General features: G+C 45.5%; 1 protein-coding gene across 4 annotated transcripts in view; it reads left to right on the plus strand.

Moving 5' to 3' along the window:
- kiaa0513 (KIAA0513 ortholog) overlaps window positions 1-23,707 on the plus strand; it is an 82,105-nt gene that overhangs the window by 34,064 nt on the left and 24,334 nt on the right. For 3 of the 4 annotated variants that reach the window (XM_043706487.2, XM_087995675.1, XM_087995674.1), the window contains exons 2-3: window positions 3,913-4,355; window positions 9,887-9,986. In XM_043706487.2, coding sequence (XP_043562422.2) covers window positions 4,030-4,355; window positions 9,887-9,986 — 426 coding nt within the window. In that variant the 5' untranslated portion in view covers window positions 3,913-4,029. Of the gene's footprint in view, window positions 1-353; window positions 485-3,912; window positions 4,356-9,886; window positions 9,987-23,707 lie in introns of those variants that run through there. The other variant, XM_087995676.1, reaches the window with a different exon arrangement.

Consider the following 23,707-nt stretch of genomic DNA (forward strand, 5'->3'; position numbering starts at 1 on the left):
CAACACATTTTCAGCTCTAAACAATATGAATAAGCAAGTATGGTTTTCCCTCTACTTTGTGGGCATGAAACTGTCCAACAGGCTAAACTAGGTTACACAGCTGAGAATTACTGAACCACTGAGTCATTTGAGTTCAGTCCATTCTTTGGTATCTCTGTATCACAACTGGGAGTGTAGCCAAAAGCTACTTCCTGCTGTTATTCTGTTCTCGCCACTTTCAAAGAATCATCTTTTAGCATTTATCTGTCCAATATTACAGGAGTGTATATTTGTAAAGCACTTATGCCATTCTGAAATTTTCCCAGGTGCTTTAAGCTATTTGCTAAACTAAATATTTGTTCCTTAAAAGGAGAGACCGCAATTACAGCAGATGAAGAGGAAATGGCGCAGGCATTGAACAAGTATTTAATTTCTGACTTACTGTAGAGGAAACATGTTGCTTCATACAGGGTAACCCCGGGCAACAAAGAGGGAGGAAATTAAGGTAATTAATATTATTAGAGGAAAGGGAATGGAGAAATTTAAAAGATTAAAAGCTGATAGTTTATAAAAAACAAAAGCTAGAAGCCACTTGCTCTGTGGCTTCCTTAGATTCGTGAACAGAAAATGTTTGAGAGTTGGCAAATGTAACACTGCTTTTCAAGAGAGGGAGAGCAAATAGGAGTTTAGAGGCAGTTAGCCCAACATCAGAGCTACTAGAAAGCCTGGCTATATTTAAAATTAAAAAGTTACCACGACCTGGACTGTACATCTGATGATACTGAAGGAAGTAAGGGTGGAATTTGTGGTCTTAATTTTCTCGTCTTCCTTTGATGTGGGAGGTACTAGAGGACTTAGAATTGCAAAAGTTATACTCTTGTTCAAGTCTTGATTTAATTTAGGAAAGCTAGCATTTATTCAGCAAAGGCAAATTGTTTTAACTAACTTGAGTAGTTAAGGTAACTGAAAGGGTTAAAATGGGTAGCATAGTTGATCTGTAGACTGACTTCCAAAATATATTTGATTAAGTGCCAGGAAAGTCTCATACTGTGGAATAAAAGGGCAGTCTGGGAACAAAGCTGGCTGAGTGACAGGAACCAGAGAGTTGTGTTGAATCGTTGTTTTCTGATTGAAAGAAGCCTTATATTGAGGTTCCCTAAGGTCCAGTGTTAGGATCACTACTTTTCCTGTTTTGTATCAGTGATATAGTCAAACTTGAAAGTATCTACGAACTGAGGGGATAATTGTAATAGTCTTCAGCAGAACGTAGACAAGCTGGTGGAGCGCAAGCACACATGGCAGAAGAATATTTTTTATTCATTCAAGGGGTGAGGGTGTTACTGGCTGGTCCAGTGTTTATTGCCCAATCCTTAATTGTCCAGTGGGCAGTTCAAAGTCAGCCACATTGCTGTGGATCTGGAGTTTATATGTAGGCCAGATCAGGCGAGGATGGCAAATTGATTATTATTCAATTCAAATTCCACCATGTACCAAAGCGGGATTTGAACCCAGGTTTCCAGAATATTACCTGGATCTCTTTATTAATGGTCTAGCGATAGAACCATTAGGTTATTGCCTAACCAAAGGAGTGGTTTTTTGCTGTAAATTCTGTGTCTTATGATCCTGCTTCACAGCTACCTGATGAAGGAGCGGCGCTCCGAAAGCTAGTGCTTCAAAATAAGCCTGTTGGACTATAACCTGGTGTCGTGTGATTTCTAACTCTAATCAAAGAATGCAGCGAAGTGTGAAGTCTTAATTTTGGCAGGATGAATGAGGCAGGGAAATAGAAAATTAAGAGTATAATTCAAACAAGATGTAAATCCATTGATCCTCCTCTAATTGGTGCTCCAGATTGCCACTTGATCTTTCCCAAAGTTAATCTAAATGTTACAATACAATGATCACTGCCCTCTTAATGTTCCCCACTGACACTTGCTCTACTTGTTCCACCTAATTCCCTATAACTGGATCCAGCAGTGCCTTAAATCCAACCAAAGTACAGTGGATGCTGGAGATCTGGAATAAAGCAGGAAGTACGCGAGAAATTCATGGCTGAACAGGTGCTGCCAGCCCTGTTGAGCAGACCTAATGAGTTCCTCCAGAAGTTATGCTTTTATTCCAGCAGTACCACCTTCCTTGTTGGACTGGTAATATATGGATGTAGAAAATTCTCCTGAACAGTTCAGAAACTCTTGTCTCTCTTCACTTTCTATACCATTACAACCCTGATCTATATTAGGATAATTGGAGGAGGCAATGACGTGGTGGTATTATCACTGGATTGTTAATCCAGAGAGCTGAAAATGTGTTGCTGGAAAAGCGCAGCAGGTCAGGCAGCATCCAAGGAGCAGGAGGATCGACATTTCGGGCATGAGCCCTTCTTCAGGAATGAGGAGAGTGTGCCAAGCAGGCTAAGATAAAAGGTAGGGAGGAGGGACTTGGGGGAGGGGTGTTGGAAATGCGATAGGTGGAAGGAAGTTAAGGTGAGGGTGATAGGCCGGAGTGGGGGTTGGGGGCAGAGAGGTCAGGAAGAAGATTGCAGGTTAGGAAGGTGGTGCTGAGTTCAAGGGTTGGGACTGAGACAAGGTGGGGGGAGGGGAAATGAGGAAACTGGAGAAATCTGAGTTCACCCCTTGTGGTTGGAGGGCCGCCTAGGAACCCTCCAATCACAAGGGATGAACTCAGATTTCTCCCAAGTCCCTCCTCCCTACCTTTATCTTAGCCTGCTTGGCACACTTTCCTCATTCCTGAAGAAAGGCTCATGCCCGAAATGTCGGTTCTCCTGCTCCTTGGATGCTGCCTGACCTGCTGCGCTTTTCCAGCAACACATTTTCAGCTCTGATCTCCAGCATCTGCAGTCCTCACTTTCTCCTGTTAATCCAGAGACTCCAGTAATCTCCTGGAAGCCCAGGTTCAAATCCTGCTATGGCAGATGGTGGAATTTGAATTCAATAGAAGAAAAATCTGGAATTAAGAGCCTAGTAATGAGAAGCCTTTGTCGATTGTCAAAAAAATCGATCTTGTTCACTAATGTCCTTTAGGGAAGAAAACGGCCAGTCTTACCTGGTCTGGCCTACATGTGACTCCAGACCCACTGCAACATGGTTGACTCTGAACTGCCCACTGGGCAATTAGGGATGGGTAATAAATGCTGGCCTAGCCAGCAATGCCCTCACAAATAAAAAAAAATTCAAATCCTCCATTATAATGACTGTATTTTTACACTTTTGTCTGAGTTCCTTGAAAATGTCTTCATCTGTGTCTTTCTCACTAGCTGATAGAATGCACTCAGATGTGATGGTACATGGTTTGTTTCTTGGTTTCAGTTAAATAGACTTTAGAAGAGTAATTTTGGACTCAAAATATTAACTGACTCTGCACAGATGCTGCCTGACCTACTGAGTTTCTCCAGTATTTTCTATTTTTAAATAGAATGTGCCCTTGACCTTTCTTAGAACTGTCTAAGTGGCTGTGGCAGAGAGTTGGCTTAGATATATTGAGCCTAATGGCCTCCTCCTGTGCTGTAACTATTCCATGATTCAAACTCTTAATGGAGATGTGTCTGCAGGACTAAGCTAAACCTAGCTCATCTAACATTGTCACATTGTAGTGAGAATCTTACTCTTTATCTAAACTGAGAGTGTTTGATGAGGTCAGTGTAGAGTGAGCTTCACTCTGTATGCAACCCGTTGCTGTCCCTGTCCTGGGAATGTTTTATGGAGACTGTGTAGCGGAAGCTTTACCTTGCATCTAAGCCATATTATACTGCTCTAGATTTCTGAAATAGAAAGTGTTTAATTTGATAATCACAAGCTGTCTTAATTAAGATTATGTCACCACATCAGCTGAGAAAACTGATACAAACCATGTTCTCTAATTTAACTCTGTATAGTTTTGTTCAGCTGAAGAATCTGTATTTTCATATGCTTGCAGGCTGATCATGGAGCGAATGCTGCTGTACAATGGAGGTCCGCGCTGCTGGATGGAATAACAGACTACTGGAACCACTCGGAACTTGATGTAAAGCCCACAATTGTTGTGTTGTACAGAATGAGTACCCAGGATGTTCCCCTTGGGAATCTTGAAGGTTTTGATTCTGATATGATCAAGGATGAGTCACTTTGTTTAACCAAAGTCATCAGCAATGGGCGCAGCAAAAGGACGGGCAGGACCGAGAGTGATGACACTGACTCTGCTGATAGTGACAATGGTCTGGAGGATTCACCAACAAACACAACCTGGGACACTTCCAGGAGAGCTTCATCGAATGAATCCTTTTCTTCACGTCAAAGTGCAGATTCAGTGTTGGTTGATGAGGCAGCATTAGAACGCAGAGAATTCATGAGGAGATATGTTGAAAAAATCTTCAGTGGAAGGTAAGCATAGAATGAGAGCTGAGCTTGGCTGTTTGTAGCACAGCAGCATTGTAGAATTTTCTTTGTTCTGGCATGGTCAATGTAGCAGCTTTAATAATTCAAAACTTCACCCCATTCATAATTAAAAATGTATTTTTACCTCCTCCAAAAGCTCAATGTAACTGAAACATGGAAACCAGCAGATGCTCGGTTAGCTTTAGTCTGTTAAAGCAGCTGACCTCAACCAATTTAGGAAAACCAGCCTATGCTCCTGATGTAAAAGTAGAAATTTATGGAGGTAGTCTACCAATTTACTGTTGCTGGCTGTGTACAAGTGACAAAGTAGTTTGCTGATACTCACTGTTTAGTCTGACACATTGAGGATAGTTACTTGGATGAACTATTGATAGATAATTAAATATATCCTCGAAAAAAACACAGTAATGTAACCACACAGAAAAAGGACAGACAGCTCATCATGTCTGCATCAGCTGAAAAAGAAACTGGCCACCCGTTCTAATTACACTTTCCTGCCCTGGTCTGCTTCTGATGCTGATGCAAGTTCTTTTTCAATAAATTGAGGGTTTCCACTTCAACCATCAAACTGGATAGTGAATTCCAGACACCCACCACCCTCTTGATGAAAAACATATTCCTTGTGTCTCCTTTAATCCTCCTCCTCATCACCTGAAAACTGTGTCATCTGAAAATTGATCTCTCTGCTAAGGGAAGCAGGTCTTTCCTATCCAAGCCCCTCATTAGGTTTGTACACTTTGCCTAAGTCACCCTTGAGCTGCTGCTTGTATTCTGAGGAAGTCCTAGTCAACCCTCGTCTGTCCCGTCTTCTCTCATACATGCAATTTTCAAGCCACGGCAATATTCTCACTATTCTTACTGAGCAATTATGTCTTTCCTGTATTATGGTGATGAGACTGCACTCAATAACCCAGCTGTGGCCTAACATGTGTTTTACAGTTCCTGCATTACATCCCATGAGAATGGGAATAAAATACCAAGAAAACTGTCAGCTAGATAGTAATTAATAATAAAAAGGTCACCAGCAATAGGTAACAATAGTAGATTTTCCTTTATATCTTTCAGAGTGTGTTAGTTTAGCATATCAACAGGTCAGTTTGCCCTATAATCTTCTCATGAAGAGGAGTTGATGGCCAAGTGGTATTATTGCTAGATTATTAATCCAGAGACTGAAGTAACATTCTGGGGGCCCATATCTGAATATTGCCATCATAAATGGTAGAACTTAAATTCAATAAATATCAGAATTAAGATTGTAACAATGATCATGAAACCATTGTTGATTGTCAGAAAAACCCATCTCATTCACTAATGTCCTTTAGGGATGGAACTGCAGCCCTTACCTGGTCTGACAAACATGTGAGACTTCAGACCCACAGCAAAATGGTTAATTCTTAACTATCATCTGGGCAATTAGGGATGGGCAATAAAAGCCAGTCCAGCTGGCAATGTCCACATTCTGAATTAAAACAAAGGGAAGCAAAAGGAAATGATCCAAGTCTGGGTCCTGAAGTACTAGAGCTTTGCATGTTCATTCCATCCCTCCTATCCTATTCCCTTGATCACTGGCTTGTTTTGCTTTGTTAAAAATCACACAACACCAGGTTATAGTCCAACAGGTTTATTTGGAAGCACTAGCTTTCCGAGCGCTGCTCCTTCATCAGGTGGTTTGTTCTCGTGAAAACTCTGGGTGAAAACTCTCCCTGCACTGTTTCCAGGACGCTGTCCAGTCCCATGCTGATTGATCTCCCTGCACTGTCCAGGACACTGTCTAGTCCCATGCTGATTGATCTCCCTGCAGTGTCCAGGACACTGTCCAGTCCCATGCTGATTGATCTCCCTGCACTGTCCAGGACACTGTCTAGTCCCATGCTGATTGATCTCCCTGCAGTGTCCAGGACACTGTCCAGTCCCATGCTGATTGATCTCCCTGCAGTGTCCAGGACACTGTCCAGTCCCATGCTGATTTATCTCCATGCACTGTTTCCAGGACACTGTCCAGTCCCATGCTGATTGATCTCCCTGCAGTGTCCAGGACACTGTCCAGTCCCATGCTGATTGATCTCCCTGCAGTGTCCAGGACACTGTCCAGTCCCATGCTGATTGATCTCCCTACAGTGTCCAGGACACTGTCCAGTCCCATGCTGATTGATCTCCCTGCAGTGTCCAGGACACTGTCCAGTCCCATGCTGATTGATCTCCCTGCAGTGTCCAGGACACTGTCCAGTCCCATGCTGATTTATCTCCATGCACTGTTTCCAGGACACTGTCCAGTCCAATGCTGATTGATCTCCCTGCAGTGTCCAGGACACTGTCCAGTCCCATGCTGATTGATCTCCCTGCAGTGTCCAGGACACTGTCCAGTCCCATGCTGATTTATCTCCATGCACTGTTTCCAGGACACTGTCCAGTCCCATGCTGATTGATCTCCCTGCACTGTTTCCAGGACACTGTCCAGTCCCATACTGATTGATCTCCCTGCACTGTTTCCAGGACGCTGTCCAGTCCCATGCTGATTGATCTCCCTGCAGTGTCCAGGACACTGTCCGGTCCCATGCTGATTGATCTCCCTGCACTGTTTCCAGGACACTGTCCAGTCCCATGCTGATTGATCTCCCTGCAGTGTCCAGGACACTGTCCAGTCCCATGCTGATTGATCTCCCTGCAGTGTCCAGGACACTGTCCAGTCCCATGCTGATTGATCTCCCTGCATTGTCCAGGACAGTGTCCAGTCCCGTGCTGATTGATCTCCCTGCAGTGTCCAGGACACTGTCCAGTCCCATGCTGATTGATCTCCCTGCACTGTTTCCAGGACACTGTCCAGTCCCATGCTGATTGATCTCCCTGCAGTATCCAGGACACTGTCCAGTCCCGTGCTGATTGATCTCCCTGCACTGTTTCCAGCACACTGTCCAGTCCCATGCTGATTGATCTCCCTGCACTGTTTCCAGGACACTGTCCAGTCCCATGCTGATTGATCTCCCTGCACTGTTTCCAGGACAGTGTCCAGTCCCATGCTGATTGATCTCCCTGTACTGTTTCCAGGATGCTGTCCAGTCCCATGCTGATTGATCTCCCTGCACTGTTTCCAGGACACTGTCCAGTCCCATGCTGATTGATCTCCCTGCAGTGTCCAGGACACTGTCCAGTCCCATGGTTTCCCATCAACGTTCTGTTGGCTATAGTTTGGAAGAATTTAAAAATTTGTTTTCATATCAGAATTGCAGTACATTCCAAGTGATTCACAGCGATGTCATAGTTTTTTGAAGCTCACCATTTTCAAGTCCATCCTGATGTCTCTGATCAGCTGAAAATCTTCTAGATGTTCAGTTCTCCATCCTTAAATATCGACACCAGTAATTTTGTGACATGATACGCTCAGCTAGTTGGTCCAGAATTCCCTGGTTTCTCATTCTCACCTTTCTTGAGCATGTCCAATTTCTCAGCCTCAAGAACTGGTTTCTGAGGAGAGAACCTTGGAAGATTATATTTGGTCGGTGGATTTATCACTTTTTAATCTCATTATTTTCTTCATTACAGTTATTTTGTGAATGTAACACTGCTAGTCCAAACAGGAGGGAGCGAGGGAGTAAACAGGCAACTGCTGGCCCATTAGCCTGACATCAGTATCAGCCAAGTGATGGAATCCATTATTAAGGAGGTCTAAGAATGCACTTAGAAAAGCATATTATAATTAGAATAAGTCACATTGGTTTTACAAAAAGAAAATGTTCTTTAACAAACATATTAAATTCAGGAATATAACTGATAAGATAGATAAAGGATGATCAGTAGATGTGATATACTTGGATTTTCAAAACATAAACCAAATAGAAGGTGACTACAAAAGATGAGACTCCTTGGGGTCATATATTATCATGGATAGAGGGTTAGATACAGAGTGTAGGAATAAATTAGGCATTAAATAGTAGGATGATGTAAGAATCGGTGCTGGGGTCTCGATGTATAGGAATGACTTGAATAAAGAGACAGAGAGTCATGTATCTTGGTTTGCTGATAACATAAACTATGTAGGAATACAAGTGAACAGAGGGAGAGCTTCCTTTATCATTCATGTTTTCCACTCATTCCATCCTCCACACTCTTCCTCTTCCTCCTTTACACACTCCTTCTCACTCCCTCACACCTTCCCCTTCATTTCTTTTCACTTTCCCTTTCACTCCCTTGCTCACTGTCATCCCCTCTCTCCCTGGTACTTCCTCTTTCTAAATCTTTCCTTTGCTGTTACTCTCTCCCTGCCCCAATCCTTCCACTGTTTCTCCCTTCCCACCTTCCTTCTCCCGCTCTCTGTCTCCATAATTTTCTCTCTGTACGGCTGTCTATACCTCTCTCTACACCCTTCGCCCTCGCTCTCTCTCTCTCTACACCTATATTCACCCTTTCTTGCCACTTTACTTTCTGTTCTGTCATTTTCACTCACGCCCCCCTCCCTCATTTACTTACCCATGCTGGCACCAGGCACTGCTCTCTGCCTTTTGACTGCCTCCTTCAGCAGAGAGGCAGTTGTACTGGAAGGAGAGAGGGTCGACTTGCTCAGAGCTTCCTGTTGTGGTCTTTCACTGTTCCTAATGTATAGCTTTTGGGTTCAACAAAATTATTCCTGTTTGCACTCTTCCAACCAGAGGCTGTTTCTCTCCTGTAGTTGCTGCTGGTGCAATCACCAGGCAGTCTGGAACTGCAGAAGACAAACAGCCTCTGATTGGATAGCATCTCTGTACAGAGTTTTCCACTTCTGCATCCTGTATTTGGAACTCTGGATGGACAAGGATAGGACTCCTTGGGCAGCTCTGTTACCCAAGGGCTGCCTATCAGACAAGTCTACTGTAGATGGCTCCCATTACACACGCTTTGCGCCAGTGCTGAATATGGTGTTCATCGAATGGGCTGCTTTGTTCTGGATGGTGTTGAGCTTTTTGAATGTTGTTGGAGCTGCACCCATCCACTCAATTGGGAAGTATTCCATTACACTCTACACTTGTGCTTTGCAGATGGTGGACAGGCTTTGAGTGTCAGGAAGTGAGTTACTTAATGCAGGATTCCCATCTTCTGATCTGCTTGTATAACCACAGTGTTTATATGGTCCCCATTGGTCAATAGAGAAGCGGGGAATTCAGTTATGGTAAAGCCTTTGAATGCCAGGAGGCAATGGTTAGATTCTGTCTTGTTGAAGATGGTCATTTCCTGGCATTTATGTGTCACGAATATTTTTTGCTAATTGTCAGCCCAAACCTGGGAATTGTTCATTTGGACATTTGGACACAGGCTGTATCTGAGGATTTGCAAATGATGCTGTACCTTATGCAATCATCAGCAAACATCCCCACTTCCAATTTATGGTGTCAACTAAGTTTCAAACAAGACATAGGACTGTGAAATATGGTGCAAGGGACCAGAATGGAGGAGAGAGCAGGGTGATGCAGGAGGAGAAAGCAAGGAAATTCTCTCAGATAATGATTTCTATCAAAACTAACTCTTGTCCCATTCTCATGTTGCAGGCAAGAAATTGACCAGGAGGAGAAAGCTCGATTTGGGGAACTCTGTTCTGAGGAAAACAGCCAAAGCAGAGAGTGGTTTGCAAAATACGTTAGTGCCCAGGTGTGAATAAGGATGGGGCAACATGCGAAATTATGATTATAATGATTTTTAGGCAATTGCATAGCCTCTGGTGGAATAGTGGGGACTAAGTCACCACCCGGGGCAGGTGATTTATTCTGAAGCTAATACAAGTGGTAACACAACATACACTGGAATAAGTGTTGGCCATTTGCTTTCCTGAAGTATGGGTTGTACCCATGGTGAACCACTTTTGATAATCGGATCTGCATGTCCAATATCCTTTTCAATCACTTGATTTAATATCAAACAGACAGTGGCAGGTTTACTCTACAGATCTAGTACATCTGTGGACAGAGAGATATAGTTAGCATCTCAGAGCTGAGATTTTCATCAGAACTAGAAAAAGGTAGCAATGCAATAAATTCTGAGTAAGTTGAAGTGAGAGGAGGGAGGGAAGTAAAAAAAAATGAAAGTGTAAGTCAAGTGGAGTGCATGAGGGACTGACGTGTCAGGGCCAAAGGGAGTGGGAATGGGTCAAGAAGTTAAAGAAATGAAAATGAGTGTGTAGAGGAGATGTGAAAAGCAGAATCCTGAATCACTGACATCCAAAAATAGAAAAGAGAAGCAGTAGGAACAAATAATCAGCAAAGAAATTCATTTTGGAAGGTCAAATTTGAATGCAGAATACAGGATTAAACACAGGATTCTTGGCAGTGTGGAAGAACAGAGGGATCTTGGGGTCTATGTACATAGATGCCTCAAAGTTGCCACCCAGGTTGATAAGAAGGCATATGGTGTGTTGGCTTTCATTAGCAGGGGGATTGGGTTTAATAACCGTGAGGTAATGCTGCAGCTGTATAGAGTCCTGGTTAGACCACAGTTGGAATATTCTGTTCAGTTCTGACTGCTTCATTATAGGAAGGATGTGGAAGCTTCAGAGAGGGTGCAGAGGAGATTAACCATGATGCTACCTGGACTGGAGGGCATGTCTTATGAAAAGACTGATGGAGCTAAGACTTTTCTCATTGGAGCAAAGAAGGGTCAGAGGCACCTTTATAGAGGTATACAAGATGATGAGAGGCTTATATAGAGTGGATAGCCAGAGACTTTTCCCCAGGGCAGAAATGGCTATCACAAGGGGGCATAATTTTAAGGTGATTGGAGGAAGGTTTAGGGGAGATGTCAGAGGTAGGTTCCTTACTCAGAAAGTGGTGGGTGCGTGGAATGCACTGCCAGCGATGGTTATAGAGTCGGAGACATTAGGGGACATTTAAGCAACTCTTAGATAGGCACATGGATGATAGTAAAATGAATGGTATGTGGGTTAGTTTGATATTAGAGTAGGATAAATGGTCGGCACAACATACAGGGCCAAAGTGCATGAACTGTGCTGTGTTCTAAAAAACAATTTGGGCATATGCTATGATCTAAAATTGTTCACCTCAATGTAAATGTAATTATATGAACATACAAATTAGGAGCACTTTTTCCTCAGGTCTGCTCCGCCATTCAGTAAGGTCATTCCGATCTACCTCGATAATCTTGTACATGGTTGCTTTACAAGATTCTATCCACCCAATCTTAAAAATATTCAATGAATCTGCCCCCACCACTCTCTGGCAGAGAGTATCAAAGATACACAACAATCTAAGAGAAAAATTCCTCTTCCTTGCCATCTTAAATGGGATTCCTGTGATTTTGAAACTGTATCCTCTGCTCTATGATGAAGGATATAATAGCAGATCATTTAGATACTATAATATCATCAAGCAGAGTCATCATGGCTTCATGAAGAGGAAATCATGCCTGATAAATGTATTGAAATTCTTTGAGGCGATAACAAACAGGATAGACGAAGGGGAAGCAGTGGGTGTAATAAATGTGAGGTTATCCATTTTGATAGCAAAAATAGGTCAGTGCATTATTACTGTATGGTGATAGATTGAGAAAGGGGCTGAGCGATGAGACCTGAGTGTCCTTTACACCAGTCTGATGAAGTAAACACATAGGAGCAGCAGGTGGTGAAGAGGGCAAATGGTGTGGTGGCCTTCATTGTGAGAGAATTCAAGTACAGGAGCAAGGATGTCATGTTGCAACTGTACAGGGCCACTGGTAGGACCACGTTTGGAGTATTATGTGCAGTTTTGATTTCCTATCTGAGGAATGATGTTGTAGCTATTAGGGAGTGCAAACGAGGTTTACCAGACTGATTCCTCAGATAGCAGGACTAATGTATTGCAAGGGAATGGATCAGTTAAAATTATATTCAGTAGGGTTGAGAGGAATGAGGGGTGAATTTGGATGCTAGTTTTTTTGTGATTTATTTCTGTGATCCTGTGTTCTGTAGCTTTCTACAATCTCTCTTCATTTCAGTAGTATTCAGCTCTTCTATTGTGTCATTCACTGGATATTAGGGAATGGAAGTGGAATATTGCCCTTTATTGCAAATGGAATGGAGTATGAAAATAAGGGACGTCTTGCTAAAACTATACAAGGCACTGGTCAGACCACAGCTGGAATACTGTGATGTACTACTTGCATTAGAGGCAGTCCAAAGGAGATTTGCCAAGCTGATCCCAGATATAAGTGACTCTATTATGAGGAGACGTTATGTGGATTAGGTCTGTACTCATTGGAGTCGAGAGTGTGGTGCTGGAAAAGCACAGCAGGTCAGGCAGCATCCGAGGAGCAGGAGAGTCGATGTTTCGTGCATAAACTCTTCATCACAAATGAGCCTTGTGGGTTGGGGGGCGGAGATAAATGGGGGTGGGGGAAGGTAGCTGGGAATGTGATAAGTAGATGAAGATGGGGGGGAGCTGATAGGTCAGAGAGGAGGGTGGAGCGGATAGGTGGGAAGAAAGATGGACAGTTCAAGAGGGTGGTGCCGAGTTGGAGGCTTGGGATTGGATAAGGTGGGAGGAGAGGAAATGAGGAAACTGGTGAAATCCACATTGATCCCGTGTGGTTGCAGGATCCCAAGCGGAAGATGAGCCGTTCTTTCTCCCGGCGTCGGGTGGTTAGGGATTAGCGATGGAGGCGGCCCAGGATCTGCATGTCCTTGGTGGAGTAGGAGGGGTGGTTAAAGTGTTCAGCCATTGGGGAGTGGGGTTGGTTGGTGCAGTTGTCCCAGAGATGTTCTCTAAGATGATCCGCAAGTTGGCGTCCTGTCTTCCCAATGTAGAGGAAAGCACATTGGGTGAAACGGATACTGTAGATGATATGTAGAAGTACAGGTAAATTTCTGTCAGATGTTGAAGGATCCTCTGGGGCTTTGGACGGAGGTGAGGAAGTAGGTGTGGGTGCAAGTTTTTCACTTCTTGAGTTAGGGGAAGGTGCTGGGAGTGGGGTGTGGGGAGGGGTGGTGGTGGCAGGGGTTGGGGGTTGGGGGGGGGGGGGTAGATGGATCTGACGAGGGAATAGTCTCTCCGAAACACTGATCGGGACGGGGAGGGAAATATATTCCTAGTGGCGAAGTCTGATGCAGAAATGGTAGAGGATGATGTGATGTATCCCGAGTTTGGTGGGGTGGAAGGTGAGGACCAGAGGTGTTCTGTCCTTGTTGTGATTGGAGGGTGGGGTACAAGGACGGAGGTGTGGGAAGTGGAGGAGATGCGCTTGAGGGCATTGTCAACCACGTGGGAATAGAAATTGCGATCTTTGAAGAAGGAGGCCATCTGGGATATTCTGTGGTGGAATTGGTCGTCATGGGAGCAGATGCGGTGAAGGCGGAGGAATTGGGAATAAGGGATGGCATTTTTTTCAGGAGGTTGGATGGGAGGAGGTGGTTTTATAATAGGTGCCTGTGGTTAGTCAATCCCCGAAGATGGCAATGGAGAGGTCCATTAAGGGGAGGGAGGTGTCCGAGATGGTCCAGGTGAATTTGAGGTCAGGGTGGAAGGTGTGGGTGAATTTGATGAATTGTTCAATCTCCTCATGGGAGCACGAGGTAGCGCTGATACAATCATCGATATAGCAGAGGAAAAGGTGGGGAATGGTGCCAGTGTGGCTGTAGAACATGGATAGTTCCACGTACCCGATGAAGAAGCAGGCATAGCTGGGGCCCATATGGGTTCCCATGGCTGCCCGTTTGGTTTGGAGAAGTGGGAGGATTGGAAGGAGAAGTTGTTGTGGGTGAGGACCAGTTCAGCCAGGCGGATGAGGGTGTCAGTGGAAGAGTACTGTTTGAGGCGGCGTGAGAGGAAGAAATGGAGGGGTTGTAGGCCTTCGTCGTGTCAGATAGATGTGTACTTGGCTGGATGTCCACGGTGAAGATAAGGCATTGGAAACTGGGGAAATAAAAGTTTTGGAGGAGGTGAAGGGTGTGGGTGGTATCCCGAAAGTAGGTAGGGAGATCCTGGACTAAGAGGGACAGGATGGTGTCAAGTTTGAAGGGATGTGTTTGGTGGGGCAGGAGCAGGCTGAGACAATACGTCAGCCAGGGCAGTCAGGTTTGTGGATCTTGGGTAGGAGTTTGAATCGGGCAGTGGGGGGGGGGGCTTTCCGAGCTGAGGTTATAGGCTGTGAGTGGGAGATCCCCAGAGGTGACGAGGTCGTGGATGGTTTGGGAGATGATAGTTTGGTGATGGGAGGTGAGGTCATGGTCAAGGGGGGAGTAAGAGGAAGTGTCTGTGAGTTGGCGCCTGGCTTCAGCCGTATAGAGGTGTGCCAAACTACCGCAGTGCCACCCCCCCCCCCCCCCCCACCCCGTCTGCTGGTTTGATGTTGGAGCGGAGGGAGTGGAGAGCTGCGCGTTGTGAAGGTGGGAGGTTGGAGTGGGGGAGGGGCTTGGATGGGTTATGGCGATTTATATCACGGCAACAGTTAGAAGTGAAGAGGTCAAGGGCAGGTAACAGGCTGGCATGGGGTGTCCAAGTGGATAGGGTGTGTTGGAGTTGGGAGAAGGGCTCCTCAGAGAGTGAGTGGGAGTCTTGATGGAAAAAGTGGGCTCGGAGGCAGAGGCAGCGGAAGAAATGTTCAAGGTCGCAACACAAGACAAACTCATTAATCCGGGAGTGTAGTGGGATGAAGGTGAGGCCTTTGCTGAGGACTGAACGTTCATCCTCAGTGAAGGGGAGGTCTGGGGGGTGGTTCAAAAACCACTCCACCTTGAGCCTCCGCCTCTGAGCCCACTTTTTCCATCAAGACGCCCACATACCCTCCAAGGAACCCTTTCTCCTGTCACCAACACACTCCATCCACCTGGACACCCCGTGCTGGCCTGTTAACTGCCCTCAATCTCTTTATTTCCAACTGCTGCCGTGACATAGACTACCTCAACTGTCCACCCTCCCTCACCCACTCCAACCACCCACTCTTGCAACGCACAGCCCTTCACTCCCCCCGTTCCAACCCCAACATCACCAGGGAGCAGTGGTAGTTTGGCGCACTGACTTCTCCACTACTGAAGCCAGGTGCCAACTCTCAGACACCTACTCCTACTGCCCCCTCAATCACGACCGGTTTACTAAGGCAGTTGAACTTTTTGTCAAGAGGAAGAAGAAGGACTAATGTTAGGATGACATGTAAAGGCTCAATTAGGGCAATTGAGAGTTACAGGGCAGCCAGGAAAGACCTAAAGAGAGAACTAAGCTGAGTGAGGAGGGGACGTGAGAAGTTGTTCGCAGATAGAATCAGGGATATCCCTAAAGCTTTCTATAGGTATATTTGGGATAAAAGAGTGACTAGAATAAGATTAGTGTCAATCAAGGACAGTAGTGGGAAGTTGTGCGTGTAGTCAGAGGAGATAGGGGAAGCGCTAAATGAATATTTTTTGTCAGTATTCACACTGGAAAAAGACAATGTTGTCAAGGAGGATACGGAGATACAGGCAATGAGACTAGATGGGATTGAGGTTCACAAGGAGGAGGAGTTAGAAATTCTGGAAAGTGTGAAAATAGATAAAGCCCCTGGGCCGGGGATGGGATTTATCCTAAGATTCTCTGGGAAGCCAGGGAGGAGATTGCAGAGCCTTTGGCTTTGATCTTTATGTTATCATTGTCTACAGGAATAGTATCAGAAGACTGGAGGATAGCAAATGTTATTCCCTTGTTCAAGAAGGGGAGTAGAGACAGCCGTGGTAATGATAGACCAGTGAGCCTTACTTCTGTTGTGGGTAAAGTGTTGGAAAAGATTATAAGAGATAGGATTGTCTGTATAGGAATAAGTTGATTAGAGATAGTCAATACGGTTTTGTGAAGGGTAGGTAGTGCCGAACAAACTTTGTTGAGTTCTTTGGGAAGGTGACCAAACAAGTGGATGAAGGGAAAGCGGTTGATGTGGTATATTTGGATTTCATTTGATAAGGTTCCCCATGGTAGGCTATTGCACAAAATACAGAGGCATGGGATTGAGGGTGATTTAGCAGTTTGGATCAGAAATTGGCTAGCTGAAAGAAGACAGAGGGTGGTGGTTAATGAGAAATGTTCATCCTGGAGTTCAGTTACTAGTGGTGTACCACAAGGATTGGTTTTGGGGTCACTGCTGTTTGTCATTTTTATAAAGACCAGGATGAGGACATAGAAAGATGGGTCAGTAAATTTGAGGATGACATTAAGGTCGGTGGAGTTTTGCATAGTGCTGAAGGATGTTGGTTACAGAAGGACATAAATAAGCTGCAGAGCTGGCAAATGGAGTTTAATGCAGAAAAGTGTAAGGTGATTCACTTTGGAAGGAGTAACAGGAATGGTAGTGTAGATTAGCAGAGAGTTCTCAGTGTCCGTGTACATAGATCCCTCAAAGTTGCCACCCAGGTTGATAGGGCTGTTAAGCGTGTTAGTTTTTATTAGTAGAGGGATCGAGTTTCCGAACCATGAGGTCATGCTGCAGCTGTACTAAACTCTAGTGTGTATTGCATGCAGTTCTGGTCACTATTATAAGAAGGATGTGGAAGCTTTGGAAAGGGTTCAGAGGAGATTTACTAGGATGTTGCCTGGTATGGAGGGAAAGTCTTACGAGGAAAGGTTGAGAGACTTCAGGCTGTTTGAATTGGTGACTTAATACAAGATAATTAGTGAGTTAGATCGGGTGGACAGTGAAAGCCTTTTTCCTCAGATGGTGATGGATAGCTCGAGGGGGCGTAACTTTAAATTGAGGAGTGATAGATATAGAGCTGGAAATGTGTTGCTGGAAAAGCGCAGCAGGTCAGGCCGCATCCAGGGAACAGGAGAATCGATGTTTCGGGCATAAGCCCTTCTTCAGGAAATGCCCGAAACGTCGATTCTCCTGTTCCCTGGATGCTGCCTGACCTGCTGCGCTTTTCCAGCAACACATTTCCAGCTCTGATCTCCAGCATCTGCAGACCTCACTTTCTCCTCCCGGGTGATAGATATAGGACAGATGTCAGAGGTAGTTTCTTTACTCAGAGAGTAGTAGGGGTGTAGAACGTCCTGCCTACAACAGTTGTAAAAACAAGGACTGCAGATGCTGGAAACCAGAGTCTAGATTAGAGTGGTGCTGGAAAAGCAGGTCAAGCAGCATCTGAGGAGCAGGAAAATCTACGTTTCGGGCAAAAGCCCTTCATCAGGAATAGTTGTAGACTAGCCAACTTTAAGAGCATTTAAATAGTCATTGGATAGGCATATGGACGAGATTGGAATAGTGTAGGTTAGATGGGCTTCAGATTGGTTTCACAGGGCAGCGCAACGTCGAGGGCCGAAGGGCCTGTACTGTGCTGTAATGTTCTATGTTCTATGACCTCACCTCCCATCACCAAACCATCACCTCCCAGACCATTCACAACCTCACCACCTCTGGGAATCTCCCACCCACAGCCTCCATCCTCATTGTCTGTGAACTCCACTTTACCCGATTCTACCTCCCTCTGAAGATTCACAAACCTGACTGCCCTGGTCGACCCATTGTTCTCAGCCTGCTCCTGTCCCACCGAACTCATCTCTGCCGACCTTGACACTGTCCTGTTCCCCGTTTGTCCATAACCCCTCCACCTACGTTTGGACACCACCCACGGCCTTCATCTCCTCCATGATTTTTGTGTCCCTGGCCCCCAATGCCTTATCTTCACCATGGACATCCAGTCCCCGTACACATCAATCTGCCACAACGTAGGCCTTCCAAGTCCTCCATTTCTTCCTCTCATGCTGTCCCAGCCAGTAACCTTCTACTGGCACACTCATCCGCCTGGCTGAACTGGTCCTCACCCTTAACAACTTCTCCTTCCAATCCTCCCACTTCCTCCAAACCAAATGGGTAGCGGCTCACTTCCCTTCCTGGACCTCTCCATCTCTATCTCCGGCAACAAACTACAGACATTTACTACAAACCCACCAACTCCCACAGCTACCGGGACTACACCTCCTCCCACCTGGTCTCCTGTAAAAATGCCATCCCTTATTCCCAATTCTTCTGCCTCCACTGCATCTGCTCCCAGGATGACCAATTCCGCCACACAACATCCCAAATAGCCTCCTTCTTCAAAGATTTCAATTTCTCCCCCAAGTGGTCGACCAGGGCACATCTCCTCCAGGGCACATCTCCTCCATTTCCCGCACCTCTGCCTTTGAATCCCACCCCTCCCAATGCAACAAGAACAGAACCCCCTCCCCTCCTCACCTTCCACCTCACCAACCTCCTGATGCATCGCATCATCCTCTGCCATGTCTGCCATCTACAAACAGACCCCACTACCAGAGATATATTTCCCTCCCCACCCCTGTCCGCATTTCAGAGAGACCATTCCCTCCTCGACACCCTTGTCAGGTCCACCACCCCCCACCTCTGTCCAAGGCTCCGAAGGGTCCTTACACACCAGACAGAATTTTACCTGTACTTCCCCACACATCATCTAATGTATCCATTGCACACGATATGGTCTCCTGTGCATTAGGGAGACAGGACACCAACTTGCAGATTGTTTCAAAGAACGATCTCTGGGACATTTATTCCAACCAATCCTACTGGTCCATGGTCAAACATAGAACATAGAACAATACAGCGCAGTACAGGCCCTTCGGCCCTCGATGTTGCACCGATCCAAGCCCACCTAACCTACACTAGCCCACTATCCTCCATATGCCTATCCAATGCCCGCTTAAATGCCCATAATGAGGGAGAGTCCACCACTGCTACTGGCAGGGCATTCCATGAACTCACGACTTGCTGAGTAAAGAACCTACCCCTAACATCTGTCCTATACCTACCCACCATTAATTTAAAGCTATGCCCCCTTGTAATAGCTGACTCCATACGTGGAAAAAGATTCTCACTGTCGACCCTATCTAAACCCCTAATCATCTTATACACCTCTATCAAGTCACCCCTAAACCTTCTTTTCTCCAATGAAAACAGCCCCAAGTGCCTCAGCCTTTCCTCATACGACCTTTCTACCATACCAGGCAACATCCTGGTAAACCTCCTCTGCACCCGTTCCAGTGCCTCCACATCCTTCCTATAGTATGGCGACCAAAACTGCACACAATACTCCAGATGTGGCCGCACCAGAGTCTTATACAACTGCAACATGACCTCAGTACTCCGGAACTCAATTCCTCTACCAATAAAAGCCAGTACGCCATATGCCTTCTTCACCACACTATTTACCTGGGTGGCAACTTTCAAAGATTTGTGTACATGGACACCAAGATCCCTCTGCTCATCCACACTACCAAGTATCCGACCGTTAGCCCAGTACCCCATCTTTTTATTACACTTACCAAAGTGAATCACCTCACACTTAGCTACATTGAACTCCATTTGCCACCTTTCTGCCCAGTTCTGCAGCTTATCTATATCCCGCTGTAACCTGCCACATCCTTCCTCACTGTCTACAACTCCTCCGACTTTCGTATCATCCGCATACTTATGCACCCAACCTTCTAACCCCTCCTCCAGGTCATTTATAAAAATGGCAAACAGCAATGGTCCCAAAACAGATCCTTGCGGAACACCGCTAGTGACGGCACTCCAAGATGAACATTTGCCATCAACTACTACCCTTTGTCTTCTTCCAGCCAGCCAATTCCTAATCCAAACCTCCAACTCACCCTCAATGCCATACCTCCGTATTTTTTGCAGTAGTCTACCATGGGGAACCTTATCAAACGCCTTACTAAAATCCATATACACCACATCTACTGCTTTCCCCTCATCCACCTCCTTAGTCACCTTCTCAAAGAATTCAATAAGGTTTGTGAGGCACGACCTGCCCTTCACAAAACACATTAACTCCCCCTCCAACTCCACCAAGGACATGCAGGGCCTGGGCCTCCTCCATCGCCAATCCCTACCCACCCGATGCCTGGAGGTAGAATGCCTCATCTTCCGCCATGGGATCCTGCAACACAGGATTAATGTGGACTTCACCAGTTTCTTCATCCCCTGCCCCTGCCCCCACCCCCCAACCTTATCCCAGTCCCAAGCCTCCAAGTCGGCACCGCCCTCTTGAACTGTTCATATTCCTTCCCACCAGTCCGCTGCACCCTCCTTTCCAACCTATCACCTTCCACCCCCACCTTCATCCACCTATCACATTCCCAGCTACCTCCCCCAGCCCCAACCCCCTCCCATTTATCTCTCAGATCCCAGGCCACAAGCCCATTCCTGACGAAGGGCTTATGCACGAAACATCGATTTTCCTGCTCCTTGGATGCTGCCTGATCTATGGTGCTTTTCCAGCACCACACTCCAGAATGTGCAGTCCTCATTTTCTCCTACTCTGTACTCATTGGAGTTTAGCAGAATGAGAGGTGACCTTATTACATAGAAACTAGGAGCTGGGTTATACCATCTGACCCTTTGTACCATGTAATATGGTCATGGCTGATCCTGTGTCTCAAAGTCACATTCCTGCTGTCTCCCCCGACCCTTGATCCTTTAAAATCTCTATCGTTGATATAATTCAGTGACTGCTGCCGGGTCCCTGGTGCTGTGAGGCAGCAGTGCTACCCACTGAACCACCGTGCCGCAGGTTCACTATCACAGTCATAGAGATGTACAGCATGGAAACAGGCCCTTCGATTCAACTCGCCCATGCGGACCACATATCCTAACCTAATCTAGTCCCACCTGCCAGCACTTGGCCAATATCCCTCTAAACCCTTCCTATTCATGTACATATCCAGATGCCTTTTAAATGTTGTAACTGTGCCAGCCTCCACCACTTCCTCTGGCAGCTCATTTAATACATGCACCACCCTCCACATGAAAACGCTGTCCCTAAATTTTTCCCCTCTCACCCTAAGCATATGCCCTCTAGCTCTGGACTCCCCTGCCCCATGGATAAGACCTTGTCTATTTACCCTATCCATGCCCCTCATGATTTTATAAACCTCTATAAGGTCCTCAGCCTCCAACGCTCCAGGGAAACCAGCCCCAGTCTATTCAGCCTCTCCCTATAACTCAAACCCTCCAAACCTGGCAACATGCTTGTAAATCTTTTTTGAACTCTTCCAAGTTTCACAACATCCTTCCAACAGGAAGGAGACCAGAATGTTGCCTCATCTTAAGCCTACCCCAAATCCTAACACTGTGACCTTTGTTCTAGACTCCTCCACCAGGGAAAACATCTTCTTTGCTTCAAGTCTATTGAGCCATGTTAGAAGTTTAGACATTTCAGTCAGATCTCCACTCATCTTTATTGAAGTAAGATTCCTCGGAGACTTGACAGAGTAGATGTGGAAAGGTTATTTCCTCTTCTGGGATAGTCTGGGACCATGGGATTTAACCTCAGAATAAGGGGTCACCCATTTAAAACAGTTGAGGATTTTCTTCTCTGATGGTATTGAATCTGTGGACTTCTTCATTGCAGGGGGATGTTGAGGCTGGGTCATTAAGTTTTTTTAAGGCTGAGATAGGCAGATTTTTAATCAATAAAGGAATCAAAGGTTACGGGGAAAAGGCAGAAAAGTGGAGTTGAGGATTGTCACATCAGCCATGATCTCACTGAATGGAGGAGTGGTCTCGCTGAGCAGAATGGCTTGCTTCAGCTCCCATTATTATCTTTCCGTCATGGGAAAACAGCCATCCTGTCAGGTTCCCTCAGCATCTTGTATGTTTCCATAAGATTATGTCTAAGAATAAGGATGTTGCCAGGGTTGGAAATCTGAGCTATAAGGAGAGTTTGAATATGCTGGGGTTGTTTTCCTTGGAGCATCGGAGGCTGAAAGGTGACCTTATAGAGGTTTATAAAATCATGAGGGGCATAGCTAGGGTAAATAGACAAAGTCTCTTCCCTGGGATCAGGGAGTCCAGAACTCTAGGGCATAGGTTTGGGGTGAGAGGGGAAAGATATAAAAGAGACATGAGGGGCAACTTTTTCATGCAGAGGGTGGTGCGTTTATGGAATGAGCTGCCAGAGGAAGTGGTGGAGGCTGGTACATTTGCAACATTTAAGAGGCATTTGGATGGGTATATGAATAGGAAGGGTTTGGAGGGATATGGGCCGGGTGCTGAAGGTGGGACTAGATTGGGTTGGGATATCTGGTCGGCATGGATGGGTTGGACTGAAGGGTCTGTTTCTGTGCTGTTCACCTCTATGACTCTATGTCTTGTCCTCTAAAGTCCAATGGTTACTGGCCCAATCTGTCTAATCTTTCCTCATAAGATACACATCATTGAGCATATTTAAGACAAGAGATAGATATGTTCTTGATCAGTAAAAGGATCAAAGATTACAGGCAGAAGAGTGGTGCTGGAAAAGCACAGCCGGTCAGGCAGCATCCGAGGAGCAGGAGAATCGACGTTTCAGGCATAAACCCTTCATTGGGGCGATGATGAAGGACTTATGCCCGAAATTCTCCTGCTCTTCAGATGCTGCCTGACCTGCTGTGCTTTTCCAGCATCACACTCTTGACTCTGATCTGCAGCATCTGCAGTCCTCACTTTCTCCTGACAGGGAGAAGGCAGGGAAATAGGTTTGAGAAATATTTCAGCCATGATCAAATGGCAGAGTAAACTTGAAGGGCAGAATGGCCTAATTCTGCTCTGATAGCTTATGATCTTCTAACTGCCTGCAATCCAGTTATCGGGAAGAGTGAACCTTCCCTGAACTATTTCCAATGCAATTATATCCCTTTTTAAATAAGGAGACTAAAACCGTATAATACTCCAGAGGTATTCATTAACCCTAAGGTTAATCCTGTCACCAATGCCATGTATAACTGTACCAAAACATTCCTCTTATATTCCATTACCCCTGTGATAAACAACATCGGGCAGTTCAATGCCCTTTGGATAACATACTTATGGGGAAGTTAATGGTTGACATGGATTAGTTGGGCTGAATGGCCTTTTCCTACAATGCAGGTTGTGTGATTGCTCTTAAAATAAAACAAAGAACTGAAACAAAGGCAGAAATTGCTGGAGAAACTCAGCAGGTCTGGCAGCATCTATGGGAAGAAAATAGAGTTAACGTTTAGAGTCGAATGACTCGCCTGTTTTGAGAGATTACCATGGCTGACTGAGGGCCTCTAGTTGCCGATTCTGTTTTTGCATCACCAGCAATATAAAGGTGGTGTACTCATGGGCATGACATGTTGTTTGCTCTGACCATTGACAGTGATAACAGGCAATAGAAACTGAAATGTCAGCCAACACTGAACCGGTTACAGAGCAAAGGAATAAACATTATCTTCTCAAATAAGACGAGCAAATACTGGAAAGTACCATCTCTGGCTGAGTTGGTAACATTCTCACCTCTGACAATGTCCTTGGTTCAAATTTGAGCACGAGTGATGCTGACGCTACAGTGTTCTCAGAGTTGACCAGTTCTTATCATATGAAATAAAAGGCGGGATAGTTTGACCAGA

The sequence above is a fragment of the Chiloscyllium plagiosum genome, unplaced genomic scaffold (genome assembly GCF_037043375.1).
Source record: "Chiloscyllium plagiosum isolate Xiang-an unplaced genomic scaffold, Cpla_swu_hap1 HiC_scaffold_17, whole genome shotgun sequence".
NCBI classification, from domain to species: Eukaryota; Metazoa; Chordata; class Chondrichthyes; order Orectolobiformes; family Hemiscylliidae; genus Chiloscyllium; species Chiloscyllium plagiosum.